Source organism: Chaetura pelagica, unplaced genomic scaffold, assembly GCF_000747805.2.
Source record: "Chaetura pelagica isolate M959 unplaced genomic scaffold, ChaPel_1.0 scaffold222, whole genome shotgun sequence".
Lineage (NCBI taxonomy): Eukaryota > Metazoa > Chordata > Aves > Apodiformes > Apodidae > Chaetura > Chaetura pelagica.
Window position 1 is genome coordinate 2,696,156 of NW_009952711.1, and position 16,393 is coordinate 2,712,548.

Here is a 16,393-nt window from a genome sequence, read left to right on the forward strand (position 1 = left end):
TGATTTGTCAGTTAGAGGCTTGTATTTTCTCTGTTAGTGTTGGTATGCAAAGGTTAGCCTCTCTTTTGAAACGAGAGTCCAAGCACAGGATTCTAATGTCAAGTGAAATTCTGACAAGGGGAATAAATGGAAGGATTCCAGTAATTATAAATGTAATGTATTTTTTCTTAAATTCCTGCAGAGGGCAGTAGAGCACAGAAGGGTGAACTTAAAATTGATTAGTAGTATGGAAAAATTACTTATTATTTGTGAAAGCTTGCCTAGGCTGTTTGGATTTTTTTCCCTTTTTCACCGTCTTCTGTATAGGGTCTCTAGTCTGAAGTTTGTACTGTGGGTTTCATGGAATGTGAGCCATTACACACAATGTGAAATGCCTTTGTTGCTTCAGCTGTAGTAGAAGACTGATAATTTTCAACTACAAAATGTAGTTCAGTTGTGGACATTTTTTGGACAATGAGTGCTGATTTTTCTTTCATCCCAACTTTTATAGGTTACTCCAATATTCCTGTTGCCAAAACTAGAATACCAAGCCTATTATGGTGTCGAAGCTCTTACAGAAAGTGAAGTGTGTCAATTGTGGACAGAAAGTATGTTGCATTCTGGATGCATATTTTATATTGGTAAGTTCATGTATTGCCTTTTTGCTTAAGAAACGTGAATGCCTGAATATTCATAGAATAATAGAAGAGGAAAATATTTGTTAAAGGTATATTCCATATGTCCTTACTTAACTTTCTAACTTTGGTCTTCACTTTTATTTCTAAGTGCTTTGTCTAAAATTTCTGTTGGATGATGCATAAGGATATTTTAACTTTGGTTCTAAATTAATACCATCCAGTAATCCTTGTTTTCAATAACTGAATTTATTTCTCTTTCAAAGACAAATGTAGCTCTAAGCACAAATGAAGTTCTCTGAGGTTTGCAATCTTGATGACTTTAAGTATCTTCGGTATTGGGGGTTTTGTTTTGGTTTTTTTTAATGAGCCATAAAACGTGAATTATTGAAGAAGTGATGGAGCTTGCAGTATGGGAACAATGTCAAAGATTATTTTTCTTTGAAAACAGGCAGTAATGTTATTATTTCTATGCTGATGACATATAGACACAGAAGATACAAGAGAATGAGGGAAAACAAGCTAAACCAAGTTCTGTCTCTTAGAAATAAGATAAATTACATTCCTTGAAAAAAATGTATGTCTCATATCTAGGGTACTAGAAATAATTTTCTGGCTTTACAGAAATGAAATTCCTAAAAGGAAGAAGAAAAATAAATAAGGAGAAAAATAAGTGAAAAGAAAAATACATAGTATAAGTTAATTGAAAACTTCTTTCCATAGCCATGATGTTCCTCAAGAGTTGTGAACACTGGTCTTAAACACGTTTCCCATTATCCGTATCTAACTGATCCATGAAATTTAATTTACTAAGCTGTGATATAACTTAAAACATCCCTGTACAAGGGATGGTCTTGATTCATCTTGCCCTGCATCATGCACCGGATGGAAACAGGAGATAATGTAATAGAATCTGCGAATGGGAAGTAACATGCATTCAGTGACAATGAAGCAGGAGAATGCAAATCTTGTGTGGAAGAGTTGACAGCTGTAATTCAGAGCACAGAAAATAAAAAGACAAAGCAGGGATAAAGAGCATGGAAATGTTGGCCGAAAAATATCTTATTTGTGAAGGCCATTTATCCACATAAACCAAGCATGCTAGGAATGCAGCATTATAAGGAATGTTTCACTGACAAATGTCCTCGGAAAATCCTGTATTCATTTTAGTACAATGACATTTTAAAGGTCAGGAAAGTTTGTCTGTTAGGATCTGTATGTTCTGTAGATCAGTGAAAATGATACATATAAAGAACGTAGTCAGATTATTTCAACAACCTTTTCAATATATGGAGAGCTCTCTGATACCCATTATCTTGTAATTAATAAGGTTTTAAAGGGAAGATCTGCAACAAAGTGGTAGGTTAAAATGCATTTTAGAACCTGTCTGGCACTTTCTATGGAGTGAGGGCAATCCTGTTTGTGTTGTGAATGAATGTTCTGTGGTGGGAACTGTCTCACTTTCCTGTTGTAGAAAAAAAAAATAATGTTTTATATGGTTGCTATGGCAGCAGTTGTGGCCTGTGGTTGCCTAACCTTTCCACTTGTGCACTGAATTACACTTTTGCTGTTGGTAGCTCACATCAGAATACTATTTCAGAAATGCTGAGTTTTCTCTTTCTTAATTTTTTACGTACAATCTTTGCATCTCATAGAATTATGAGGTTTATGTGACATCTAATGTATTTGGGGTAGTAGTCTTGCTGACTGCATCAATCTTTGTCTGCTGTTCATATTTAAAGGAAATTATGTTTCTAAATTTAAAAACAGTATTTGCTGTGGTTTTTCCCGTCTCAAAAAAAATCCTCAGAAAAAGATAATTATGCACATACTTCTCCATTTCTATTTGTATCTTAACATAGGGTACTGAAGCATTTCTTCAGTTTGTTGGGGTTTTTTTGTGATAAGCAGAAGAGTATACTGAATTGCACTGAAATTTAGCCTCATACAAAATTTTATCAGCGCTTTTATTGACATTTCTAGAGTCATAAGCAGAGTGAGGAAATACTGAAACTGGGGAGAGAGGGCTAATTGCTTACAAAGTACTGCAGAAAGCCAGCCTATCTAATCTCCCATCGATTACAGGATACAGAACATACGGTTTGTGCGCAGACATTTGCAGACAGCTCATCGGCCAACACCCCTTTTTATAGAGGTTCTCAGGAGTGTAAGGGAAAGCAGGCTGCTTGCTGCAGGAGCCATTCTGGCATAAAGGGCCATCCCCTTCTGATATGGAGGTTCCTCAATATCTCCTCCTAGATACGTGCAGCCATGGGATGGGTGTGGAGCCCTGGGCTGGCAGTTGTCACTGCCCTGGCCTTCAACACACTCTCTCAGTGCCAGTGCTGGGGAGAAAAGTTGTCAGGATTGAGAAACACTGCTTATTCAGTGGTATTTGTTTCTTCGCTCTTGGAACCGTTTCTTCCAGCAGTAAGCCCCAGAACCTAGAGGGGCTTTTCTGTCCTCTGAGGATTAGGATTAGTAATCTCAGGATTACTGAGGGTTTTCACTGTCCTGGACAGTAAATTTGTACTCTCAGCATGTGGAGCAGGCCCCTTCCCACCACTTAAAAAAAAAAAAAGTCTGCTACAAATCTGGAGTTGATAGGGTTGAACTCTCCATGTCACCAGTTTTGGATACGGGCAGATGTGGTTTATTTACTTAGCCAAATGGGGACTCCAAGATCTTTGGTTCTGGCATTTACTGGTAGAGTTTGGTAAAAAGATATACATGCAAGTAAATTATCCATTTTATAAACCAGCATCTACTACGGTTTCATAGGAAATTGTTACTCTGCTCATGAACTCTTTTTGCTGTCATTGAGATACATTGGAAGGCAGCTGCGAAATTCTGCCTTTTGGTTTGTGTTTCTGGGAGATGTGAAAACTATAATGTTTCAAGTGTCCCTGTTTCATTACAGGGACAACTTTGCAACAAAATGTTCTGTCCTGAAACTTAAGGGTCAATTCTGTAAGGGTGATAATATCCTGGTATTTTGGGAAGTTTAAAATGGGGTGAACGCCTCATTCTTTTTCACTTTTCCGGTACCTGAAAGCATAAAGACTACTGCTATCGTGTCTTTGGTGTAAGCAGAAAGACAACCTTGACTTCTCAGATTAGGCTGTAATTTTATTTATTTTAAGTGAACTATCATGTCCTACCATAAAGGAATTTTTAGGTCAACCATAGCAGACCCATAGCCTCCCTGTTCATTTTAAATTTATCCCACACTGAATGTGAAAGTATAGAACAGCAGTTTGAAAACTGTTATCTTGTCTTTACTAACATAGTACCTACAGCTTGTATTTTTGTTCAGACCATTCTCAGACTGCATAGATCTCAAGTGAAGCCTCTCAAACTGAAGATTTGAGGATGTAGGAGACCTCAGTATTAAGTTGCTTAGGAGTTCTTGGCTCTTGCAAAAACTGGCTCCATGATCTTTTGTATTGCCGAATAAGTATGGATGGAAAGTTCATTGGACCTTGGTCTGTGCCTCATAACTGTCCAGCGTTGTTCCTCAGTAGTGTGACGCTCTGTGTGGCTGAGGGGAGGTGTCTTATAGCTCAGCATAGTGACTCAGCAGTGCTGCCAGCTCAGCAGATGAGAGAAAACTGAAGTGTTGGTGGATCACCTTGCTTTAGTTGATTTAAGTCCCCTTGCTACTCAGATAGGAAGTCTTGCATCTGCAAAGGGAGTAATCTCTGTGATATTTCCTTAATAAGGTACTTGTACTTGATCTGGTTAGTAAATAAAATTGTGATAAGCTGAGCTGATTAATGGAAGCATTTTACCCTGACCATTATTCACTGATTTGCATTAAGTGCCTAGGAAAAACTTAGAGCAGAAGAGTAGTTTACCTGCACTTGCATAGGATAATATTTACCTTTAAATTAAAACTATTTTCCAAATGGGTTGGAGACGAAGTACTTGCTGGATGGATAACTTACTGCATGTCGTGCTGTCAGTCAGTCACTTCTCAAATATAAGACACAGTAATGTAAATTAGGTGAGTAGTTCTTAGATAATTTTTGCCCAGCTATGCTGTCAATGAGTTTAGAAATTGAGAAGTTTCTGATTTGAGGAGAGGCTACTAAGAAATGTAGAACAAAAACAGATATAATTTTTTTAATATAATTGCTTCAAGTTTCCTTTCCTCTACTTGACAGTGCAGAGTATAGCTGCTTAGTCTTGCACAGAATACTGGTATCAAGAAAAGTCATGAATACACAGTGTTTAAAAGAAATTAATTGTCCTTTTGCATCTTTTTTAAATGTATTAAAAATTAGAGTTCTTACTTGGTCTTCTTCCACATCACATAACAAATAGCTCATAAAGTTTAGCCTGGAATGTGAAATGCTTTGGTTTAGCAATTTTAAATGTACAGCTGAAGCATTTACACTTCCTATGAAAGCAGATTTATAGTAAGGCAGTAAATTCTACCCAGTAGGTCATATTTTATTATTCTGCCTTCTCCTCACCCTCCTTGTGGGAGCTGGAATAGGACAGATTTTTGGGAAAACCTCAGTTGAACGTAAGGCATGATCACCACATCAGTGCACAAGTTTTGCTAATGATCTTTATTGGTTATCAATTGAAAATGTGGGCTAAACGGTCCTCACCAGCTTTTATTTAAAAAATGTAATGATGAGAGCTTTGAGTTGTTACCCCTAGCTATGTCATAGACAAATGGTGTTTAATGATTTGCCATCAATGAGGCCTGAATTGTAAACTGTCATTTTTCATGTGAGGAAAAAAGATGGAGTGATGAAGGTTCAGAATCCCTAGAAAATCAGATAAAACAATTGTTCTGAAACATCAGAATAGAAAAACAAGTATATTAAACTCAAAAGTAAATTTGTCATAAAATATACACCTGAATGATCTGTGCAGTGCGGAATCATAGTGGTAAGGATCAAAAAAGTTTGAGAAGATACAGTCCAACTGGTGGATAAGGACATATCAAAATGAGATTGTATATCCCAGACATCACTCAAGATGTAAGATTTGCAAGAGTCATGGTCATCTCCCTCATTTAGAAAACCCAAATACGGATGCCTGTACTTAAAGCAGCTGCGTGTTTTACTTTCCATTATTGTGCAATGTTGATAAATACTTTTCACTATTCTATGCAGTACAAGAGTGATATTTTTAATTCCTTTTAAAATGCAGTAGGTCTGCAAATTATGCTTTTGCATGTGTTATTTTTTAAATTTTTAGTGCATTAATTTAATCAATGTTTTTCAGGACGTATTGATGCTTTTACATCAAACCTTATTATGCTAGAAAAGATTTCTCCAGAAGCTTTAAAAGAAAAACTTGGGTTGATTAAGTGAGTATGTTAGCAGATTTTTTTAGCAATGTATTTGAAATCCTAATGAGCCTTACTAGTTAATACTTTTGTATGAATTTTTTTTGCAGGCCTGCAAATTCATTGAATATACTTCATCACATTTTGAAGAAAGTGTCTGAGTAAGTGCTCTATTTTTGTTCATTGTATTTATTTGCAATATTACCTGGGTCATTCTATTTCTTTCACAAAATGCTTGTCTATTCTTTGATTTTTCAGGAACATGACATAATTTATATGCAGTACTGTGTAAAAAAGTGCTTAGGATTACAGGTTTTGTAAAAATTAGGCAAAAGAAAAAGAATTTATTTTTATGAACCACCTATTCAAGAGAGGAGACTGGACACTTCGGAGCTGATTAACATTTCACAGGAATGAGTTATAATAATATTTATGTAGACTGACACTTAAAATTTCGACTTCTGGTTTTTGTGAGTCTTGCTTTAATCCATACAAATAGTAATACTGTTAGTGTATTAGTAGCTTCTGCTTAGCTTGACCTACAACAGCGTATGTCTTTCCCTGTACAGCGTTGCAACCTTTCCCTTGCTGCTTGCTTTATTTAGCCACTTGAAGGCTTTCAATCTGCAAGTGTCTCAATTTTTTTTTTGTGAAGCGGGTTTCTTCACTGTGTGTGATGCCTCTTAAGTCAATTTACAGCCAAGTTTTCCTGCACTAGTTTCTGTAGCTTGGTAGTTTGCAAGTAAGATTTTATTATAATATGGGCAGTTGGTTGGCATTTATCTTTCTGAAAACCTGTGTAATCCTGCATGGATTTAAAGCATATCAGTTGTTTGTTAGGTGCTGGTTAAAGAATTAATAGTTTTCAAAGTATGGATGGTTTTCAGTGTATATTTCAATGTTTTGTTGAATGTGATGACAATCTGTATGTTGATGATAAATTAGTACATTCCAAATACATTATAAACATAGGAATTAGTGTATGTTAATACAGTATAAATCATGCTTTTTTGTTTATATATTTTATTATAAAATAGGGTCTGATGAGGATCTAAAGAGGTGGGGATTTTTGCATTAAGAAGTTAGTAGCTATCCTGATCATATGAAACAAAGCAAAAGCATTTGGATAATATTTTTCATTTTGAACTCTGTCTTTTTAGTTTGCAGGAGGGCTCTTACTTGTTGACTCATGCTGCAGGAGACTCTTCAGTTGCAATCTACAAAAGTTCTCTTGACAAGACGAGAACATCATATAACTTACATAAGGCTCATTGTGATCTACCCACTGTACCTGCCACTCTTTCAGTCCCGTGGGTTCCATTAGATCCCAGCCTCCCTTTACCCTATCACATGATTCATGGAAGAGTTCCATGCATGTTTCCACCTGCACCCCAGGAAGCCATGTGGAAACAGAAGGTCAGCATCACACTTGGTGGAAAAGCAGATTGACAGTTTTGAAATAACTTATTTCAGACCCTTATCTGCCATCTTTGGGGATCAGAGAGACCCTTTAAAATTCTAGATCCACTACCAAGAACAGGAGTACCTTGTTTTCTGAAAAATATTTCAGGTGGATTCATCTTACCTAGCTTTAAACATCACAGTATGGAAAAAAATGTTTAAGCTCATTGTGCTGTTAGCAGAGGGAAATGGAGTATTTTGCAAGATGTTTCTGTATACCAGGCTGGGCCTCATGAGTAGATTGTAGGATTTGTGCTGTAGAGTGTGAGTCCAGAGGAGGCCACAAAGATGCTCAGAGGTCTGGAGCCTCTCTTCTATGGAGACAGGCTGAGAGAGTTGGGGTTGTTCTGCCTGGAGAAAGAGAAGGCTCCAGGGAGACCTTAGAGCACCTTCCAGTACCTGAAGGGGCAACAGGAAAGTTGGGGAGGGGCTTGGGACAAGGGCAGGGATTCACAGGGCAAGGGGTAATGACTTTGAACTGGAAGGGGGGAGATTTAGTTTCAACATTAGGAGGAAATTCTTCACTGTGAGGGTGGTGAGATACTGGCCCAGGTTGCCCAGGGAAGTTGTAGAAGCCCCATCCCTGGAAGTGTTCAAGGCCAGGTGGAGTGAGGCTCTGAACAACCTGGCCTAGTGGAAGGTGTCCCTGCCCATGCAGGGGGATGGAACTAAATGATCCTTCCAACCTATACTATGATTTTATGTTTCTAAAATGAGAATAATATGTTATTTCATGTAGAGGCATATATACTTTGTCTAGAGACAATGGGAGTACCTTAATTTAAGGAAACACAACTTCTGTGTCTCAGGCATAAATATAAAATCGTGTGGGTGGCTTATTCCTTTTTACTGACAATGAACAGTCTTACACAGCATTTATATTCTGTATTTCCTCAGAGTGCAGTTAAACCTAATGAAATAAAATGTTTTTGATGTTCAGATGTGATCTCCCTTCCAGGATAAGTAGGAATTAATATAGCCTAAAAGCCTAACATTTGGGTTTTAGGAATCCAGTCTGCTTTGTAGTTTATGCTTTTGTATAAGTGAAGCATATCATGCTTTGGAAATTTCCCAAAGATCCCACTCTCAGCTCTCATGTTTTGAACAATTAGTATGACACTTTTGAAGTAAGATAGTTTTCAAGTGTTACTTTTCTTCAGCATAAATTTATTCATTTATGTAAAAGCCAGATGTAACTATGCCTACCTCGTGGACGGTGGGATCCTTTTTATGCCCAGTTAAATATGTTACCCCCATTCTAACTTCATATGAGGGCAGAATGGAGTTGTGCATCACTTCCTAATTACCTCATGCAATTTGGGTTATGCCAGAAGGAAATCTAGACACATGGGCAAGGAAGAGGCAGGAGTGGTGAGATCCTGCTGGTGACAGGAAGACCAGCTGTGCCTGTCACCCAATCCAGATGTATGTGGCCTCCAAGTCTGGCTGAGATGACAGGAAGTAGAAGGCAGTTTTCTGATATGAGTTATATGTTTGTGCTTATTAATTCTAGTTTGTGTTTTGTTCTTTCCCTGATGTGTCTAGATGTCTGGGGTGAAAGGGCAGTCGGACACACCCTGTGAGGGAAAGCCTGTAGGTACAGAAACAAAAGGCAAGACAGCTAAGCCTTTTAGAAACCAAGGTGTGGCTGCAAAGAAGCTGAAGAAGAATTACTGCAAACAAAGAATGATGAAGAAAAAGTGGAAAATGAAGTACAACAAAATACAATTGAAGTAGAAATAGCTGAACCAAACTGTTATGAGTATGGCCTGGAGAAGGACAAGGGGGAAAAAAAATCTGAGGCTTTCTTGCAGCTTTAGAGGAGCCAGAACAAGCTGGAAGAGGAAACAGCTCCACAGTAAAACATACTTTAAACCTTTAACCCTTTCTTATCTCAGTGGACACATTTCTACGGTTGGGGACCTGAGTATCTTCTCATGATTTTCATAAAAAACCTACAGCTTGAAGAACAAAGAAGTGGTCAACAGCAATATCTGGTATCACATAACACCAGGATAAATAACTTTTCAGCCTTTTTAATTCTTCTTGAGTTGCTACAGATTTTGATTCTGACATATTTGAAAATTGTGTTTTATTTTGTGTAATGTACATATGAGGAACAACTTGGATTTAATTACTTAATCCTTTTAACACACAGTGTCTACCAGTTTTTAAATTACTTATAAAAATACATTTTCTTGTTTAGATTATGTTTTGCAGACCTGTTTGTATACATGCTTAAACTGGTAACAACAAAAACAGGTCTTAAAGGTGTTCTTCCGAGTCTTGTTTTTGGACTAAGGAAGTTACCAAGTACACACATCTGATCAAGCATTCTTCTGCTCACCAGGGCTTGACATGACATGTTTTAGTGCCATGGAAGTAAATATATTTACTTTGTTAAGTGGAGTATATCTGTTGTAAAATCCTGAAGACAGTTTTTTTTAAAGCAGGCTTAAACAACAATTATTAAAAAATGTTTTTTGGTGAAATACAAGACATTTTCTGATTATTTTTTTTTCCCCTTGTTAGATATATTTACAGTATGATTCAGGTTTTTCGGGTTCTTTGCACTCCAGCTTTTAGCTGCAGTGATATGCTTGTGACAAGCTGAACTGTGGTAGAGCTGTTTGCAAATTACAGATAGTTCTGATACAAATCCTAAATGCACTTAGTGACCTCTCATAATAAGAATATTTTAGCTGTGAGTCATTTTTGCCAGATAACTAACTCTGTGTGGGGATTCAAAGCTGTTTTCAGTTTGTGTATATAAAAACTTTTGCCAGATTTGTATGGAATTTAGTTTCTCAATGGAGTTTCATATGGTAGAAGTGGATCATCTCTTTGCCCATATACCCATATGCCTAAAAGACTTGTGCCTTTCTCTTGATAATACACTACTATAGTATGCTGGTATATTACTAATGATAGTATTCTAATTCTAATTTCCTTACCTATTTAGAGTGGGTAGGGAATCTGGAGTTTATATACAACACGCAAGATGGCTTTTTAATTCACTGTTATGTTCTCTTTTGGATTAAGTAGGACTGAAGTAGTTTGTTCTAAGGTGAGTTAATAGTTTTAAAGAGTTTGGTTTTGTTTGTGGATTGCAGGCAGGTGGTGATGTCTGTTTGACTGTCATTGTTATGCATGTTGTGGCATGCATGCTGCAGATCTGTGGTCTGTTCATTTTGTCATGGTTATACAGCAGACAGAGTCATAAAATTTGTACACAACATTTATAGCAAGCTTTCTGATCCAAGAAAGAAAATTGCTCTTCTCCATTACTTTGGGGATGTGCAAGTAAATCCTGGGAATATTCCCCAAGCAGAGGGATTTGAAATACTGGCACAAAACTGTATCACTTGGATTGCTGTCAGTTGTAGAAGTAGGGTGGTTCTGTATCTTAGGCATGTTTGTGGATGCATTCCAGATCTGCAAGGATAGGAAGGTGAACAGCCATTTGTTTCTGCTAATTGATTTTGCTACTCCTTATGCCTCGCATCACAGACTTTTCCTCTCTCTGAACAGGAGTAATAGGGTAACATCCTCAGTGTAACTCGTCTTTGTAGTCTGCCACATCCTGATTAGGTCTTACTACATTGCTGTGGCGAGATACTCATCTTAACACCATATGGAGACCAAAACTTTGCCTTTTAGATATGAGCTTGATACAGCATTAAGACAGTATGTCCTTGATCATCTTGCTGCTGAATATCCCCACTTCCCAAAAGATTGCCTTGCTTCTTCAACATCCCGTGATCGGTGAAATAGAAATGGACGATTATGAAGTGTCGTGGAGTAAAGTCTAATGGAAATTTGCTACTTTGCCTAAAAGCAACTTTGTAATCCAATGTGATGCCTGCCTTGGGAAATCAAATTACATTATTATTTTCTATAATAACAATTCAGCAGAATTCTACTCGATGAAATGGATCTGAGAGCAGAACATGTAGTGAAATGCTGATGGCACCTCAGCAGTTTGAGGTAAATGTTATACTAAAGTATATTCTGTTTATATTTGCATCTTAAGTAAAATTCTATTTAAAGGAGCTTGATAAGAGGAGAAGGAAAAGGGGATAGCATGTTTATTTCAGGTAGTAATATCAAATTCAGAGCAAAGAAAACAGCTAAATAAAATAATTAGTAGTAAAATATTTCAGTAAAGCCAGAAGTCATGCTGGATCACTGGTTCTGTCTAGACTGCTCTTGAAATGCCAGTTACCTGTGGAGGAGAAAGAAGGAATACAGGGGAGTCTGACTGTTGTGACACCACCACCAATTGAATTCCTACATGTAACACAGATTGTAAAGCTGTGGGAAGCAGGAAAACTACAGCTGAAGGAGAGTGAGCAGGCCTGGATCTTACTCTCCATATAACTGTTGTTCTACAGCTAACTGCTGCTGATCTCACAATCCTGTCCTGTAATTTCAATCTTTAGCTCTGTGTTTGGAATGGATTGTGTTTATTTATGTTGCAATTTATATGGCTTGCTTTAAAAGGAAATTACTACTTTTTGCCAGACTGTATTATAAAAACATGTTGCACATACACGTTTGAAGTTCACAGTTAGATGTCATTTATCCCATCTAAGAATCTTCTGGTTATATTTTTCTCTCATTAGATTTTATTTTTTTCTTTCTGTATATTTACCTGGTTGTAAAGGGGGGGGTGTAAATATGTGCTGTCCTTTCTTTCAGAACAGGAAGCTCTAAGTGCTTGAGAAATGGCCCTCTTACAGGTTTTCAGATCAGGTGTTTGTAGTCTAGTGCTAATAGAGCAGCCCATGCAGCTGCTTGGGATTATTTCATGCAGGACTTTATCAAGTCTCATGCAATTCTTGCTGGCCTAATTATGGAGTCTGTCCAAGTCTCCTTGATGAGTAATTTGTCTGCTCTAACTACCTCTTTTTGCAATCTTGTATCATGTGTGAACTTCATGAAGATTGGTTCCATCTTTTTTTCCAGATTATTTATAAGAATACTGAATAGTACTGGACCCAGTATTAACCCCTGAGAAGCTCTGTTCATGACCAACTGCTGGTTCAGCTTTGAGCCTCTTCACTAGAAGTAGAAGAAACTGTCTGAGAACATAAGGTTCTCTCTGCTATATAAAATCACTGATATTAAGTCTGTTTCTCTCCATTCACTGGTGTTTGTTACGAGGTTAAATTGATAGCTTTGTATCATGTTCAGTCCATTTGAACTTAGTTTTGGAGGACTAGAGGGGGACTTGTGTGGCATTTGAGATTACTGACTGACATACATGCAAAACCATGGAACTTCTTTGGTTTATTAGCATTAATAACTGTAATGGGTTATTTGTTGTGAAATCAAGCTTTTATTTATTTCTGCAGTAGTGTTTCCAAACTTTCTTTGTGATCTGCAGTAATGAATCACAAACTGCTTTTGTTCCCCTGTGTGACTGGCTAAACCTCTTCACCTTCTTTGTTTGGCAGCAAAACTTTTTAGGAATACAATAGACACTGTCTACATAAAATATATTAGGAGTAGATTTACTGTGTTTTTTCTCGTCTCCTAATGTAGCCTACAAGCTGAAAGCACAGAGAAATGAGACCAAGTGGCTAGACAATCATTTCTGTGCTGGCAGGTGGGAGCTGCCAACAACTAGTGACTTCCCAACTCCACAGTGAAGTTCAGTAGCAGGCATTGAACCATTTGAAGAGGTACTTCTTTTGCTTCTCATTTGCTTGCCCTGTATTTTAAATAGCAGCTTGTCTCCAAAAGAATAGAAAATTCAGTTCAGATGTGGTATTTCGGAATGTTTAGTACTGTCTTCCATTTAAGCTGCTTTTTACTTCTACTAGTAAAAGGAATTTTGGGACATTTTCTCTTTTGAAGTCAGACTGGATGTATAACTGTCTCAAGATGTTTCTCTGGAAAGTTACAGAACTAAGCTCCTTCTTTCTTAACAAAACACTCTTCCAAGTGCAGGCACAGTCCTTCCCAGGAGCGCTGTCATGGATTGATATGGTGCGTTTCTCTATGCATGTATGGTGGGGATTTTTTACTTGCTGTTAAACTGTATTTTTCTGCGAAGATTCTTAAATTTTATTTGTGAGTTCAAGTAAGTCTTAGTGTTGAGGACCTGTTTGAAAATTATCTGTAGTTGTGCTGTCACTGTGGCCTTTGTTTCATCTCCTTAAAGGCTGAAGATCTGTTCCCTGTGTGGGCACTGGCTACTAGCACACAGGACACAGCAGTGGAAGTTGAACTAGAAGTGTTTACTGAAGGCTTATTTGAAATCAGATATGTTAATGTAAACGTTAAGTAATATGTGTAGTCCTTAATTCTAAAACAATAGGCTTTTAATATATTTTTCTGAGTCATTAAAGGGAGAGATCTCTGGTTTTAGAAGTCAGACCTGTGCTTCTGACGTAGAAAAGCATGTCTTAGCCTGCCCGGCAGAAGCAAATACCTTCCTAGCAGCCATTCCATTTCACTCAATCAGCATCTTTTTTGAAGTCAAGTTACTTTGCCTTAAATTTTATCTAAAGCTGTAAGATGCCACTTGAAAGGAGAAAAAAAGTAAATCAATATAGACAAAGAAATTGTGACATTTCTTTGTATTGCAAGGCATCATTTGTTCCCCAGCTAGTACCTCAGCTGAGCCTGATTAGGTAATGAAGTTCAGATAATGTGAGAACTCAAAATACTAAGTGTGTTTGTACTAAAAAGGGGTTGATGTGTTTTAAACAAAAAAACCCAAAAAAACCAACTAAAACCCACAACAAAAACTTTTGAGCTATTTTATAGAGTTACTGATTTTAATTGCGCTTTTACAGCTGTGTTCCAGATTCCTGTAGTGATAGTATGCTGATTTCTGCCAGTAAACTTCAATCTGTAAGTGGTTTTATATTATTAATTTTCATTGAATATTTCAGACATGGCATAATGTTAAATAAAAAGGGTATTTTTGTAGTATGCAGTTACCAGCCTGCAGTTTTGCCATAAGAACCTGTTGTTTAATTGTTTTTAGAGTAAATTAGATTACTTGATTTAATGATATGACTTGAAACTTTCAGAATTGTTCCCCAGGGTTCTTAAGGACATATTTAAGGTGTGACACCCTGTTCTTTGGCAGAGGCCAGGAGATTAATCCAAACCATGGGACTGTTTGTGTTCTGAGTCACTGAAGTGGAAAAAGCACATAATGGTGGGAAACAATGAAGCAGAACAGACTTGCTCTTACATTAAAACTTTTAACACTATTCATAGGAAAAAAATCCCCAAGGACTTTCGGCAGCTTCCATGTTTTAGAGCTGTTGCTGTCCTTTGGCAAGACAGACCCAAACTCTCTAGTGATTATTCACACTGGTCTGTTGTGGGTGGTATCAGGGACTCCTATGTGCACTGGTAATATTTCTTGCAGTGTTTTCCAGTGTGGTGGCAGGCTGGGGAACATCACTGTAGGGCTGGCAGCTGTGATTGTTTTAAGCACTGTGTCATCTAAATGGGTTAAAAATCTTTCTTAATGCTGTAACAAATACTGGTAGTCTGTTTATACTAGCAGCATTGTGCTCATACTGCTGGGAAAGCTGAACTCATCATAGTGGTTTTGAGACATGTCTCTTTAACCTGTTAGCATACGTCAGATCAAAGCCATCATGGTACCTAGAATCAGATGGAATTGCAACTCTACAGACCTGAGTAGATTAAACTGTGCTTGAAGATATTGATGATAACCTGAGAACAGGAAGTAAGGTTACCTTCTTCAATGTCTTGCTATGCTTTACAGCCCTTGTTTTGTCTCAGACTTCATGATTTTAGGATAAAAAAGCAGCTGACTGTCAAGCTGGGCATCCGGAAGTCCCCAAGGGGCTGAGGAAATTCACTGAAACGTGGTTACACACATAGTGATTGTTTGTATATCCTGTGCCTGGTTCATCAGCATAAAGAGGCTGAGCTTATTCAGGCCAAAACCAGTACAAGGAATTTGGCAAGAGTGTTTCACTTCTGTTTATGTCTGTATCTAGGCAACATCTCCTAGTCGCACACTAGGTTATTACTTATGTGAGGGAAACACTGAAAAACTGAAAAACTAAGATGCTAGTGATTCACATTTTAGTTTAAAAATGAAACTGAACTGCAGACACTGTTAATACTCATGATGAATGTATGGCAAGGGAGTTACATGTATACCAAGGAACAAAAAAGGATCTAAATTGCTGGGTTACCATTTGTTTATTATGTGTATTTCTCACTGAATCTCTGTGTTATTGACTAGATATACCTCTCAGACTGAGTCTAGTGTGCCAAAGAGAAGTAAAGAAGATGCTGTAGCCTGGACTGATTCATGAGGCAAATTACTGCACTTTTGAAGTTGCTGGCCTTTGTTGTAACCTGTGTCAGCTAGATGAGATCAACATTCCTTGTGAGCATCTTTACAGAACATAGATGATTCCATGTTGTCTTCTGCTATCAGTGTACAGACCAGTGAGATTCCACCATGGTGACTCACACTTTATTGGTTTGGACAATTGGTAGTGACTTCAATTAGTCTGTCTATGTGCCCTGAGACAACTTTCTTTTTAGCTTTTGTGCACAATAGAAGGAGTTTCTTTTCTGACAGTCCTGTAACTATAGTCTCGGCTAGTATTTTGCTTTGTTACTCCCTTGTCTTGATTCAGACCCCAAGTCACCCAGGCACCAGGTGCTACATGGAGACAAGCTCCATGTGCCTATAGGCTTAGAGTGAAAGGATCCACTGAGACTGTGAGATAAAAGGATGAGGATGATGGTGGTATTCACACAGGTGATGAGGAAAATCTTTGTAAAGAAATTAAGAGTTCAAACTCAGGTTGTGGTCAAACATGCAAGAAAGTGACAAGAAGAGGGATACTGAACAGCAAATGGGAATGAATTTGCAAATACAGAGTTGAGAAGTAGCCAAAGACAAATCTAGCGATAAAACAATATCAGGAAATTAGGAGACTTTTGGCAGTCACATGCAGCCAACTGGTGGGAGAGAGGCAGGGGGTTTTTTTGC

The 16,393-nt window shown here is 37.6% G+C and overlaps 1 protein-coding gene across 1 annotated transcript in view; it reads left to right on the forward strand.

Moving 5' to 3' along the window:
• ICE2 (interactor of little elongator complex ELL subunit 2) overlaps nucleotides 1-9,120 on the forward strand; it is a 21,208-nt gene extending 12,088 nt beyond the window's left edge. The window contains exons 10-14 of the mRNA XM_009994392.1: nucleotides 491-620; nucleotides 5,859-5,943; nucleotides 6,033-6,083; nucleotides 7,083-7,338; nucleotides 8,929-9,120. Of these exons, the coding sequence (XP_009992694.1) occupies nucleotides 491-620; nucleotides 5,859-5,943; nucleotides 6,033-6,083; nucleotides 7,083-7,338; nucleotides 8,929-9,120 (714 nt within the window). The remainder of the gene's footprint in view (nucleotides 1-490; nucleotides 621-5,858; nucleotides 5,944-6,032; nucleotides 6,084-7,082; nucleotides 7,339-8,928) is intronic.
• Nucleotides 9,121-16,393: the final 7,273 nt, after the last annotated feature.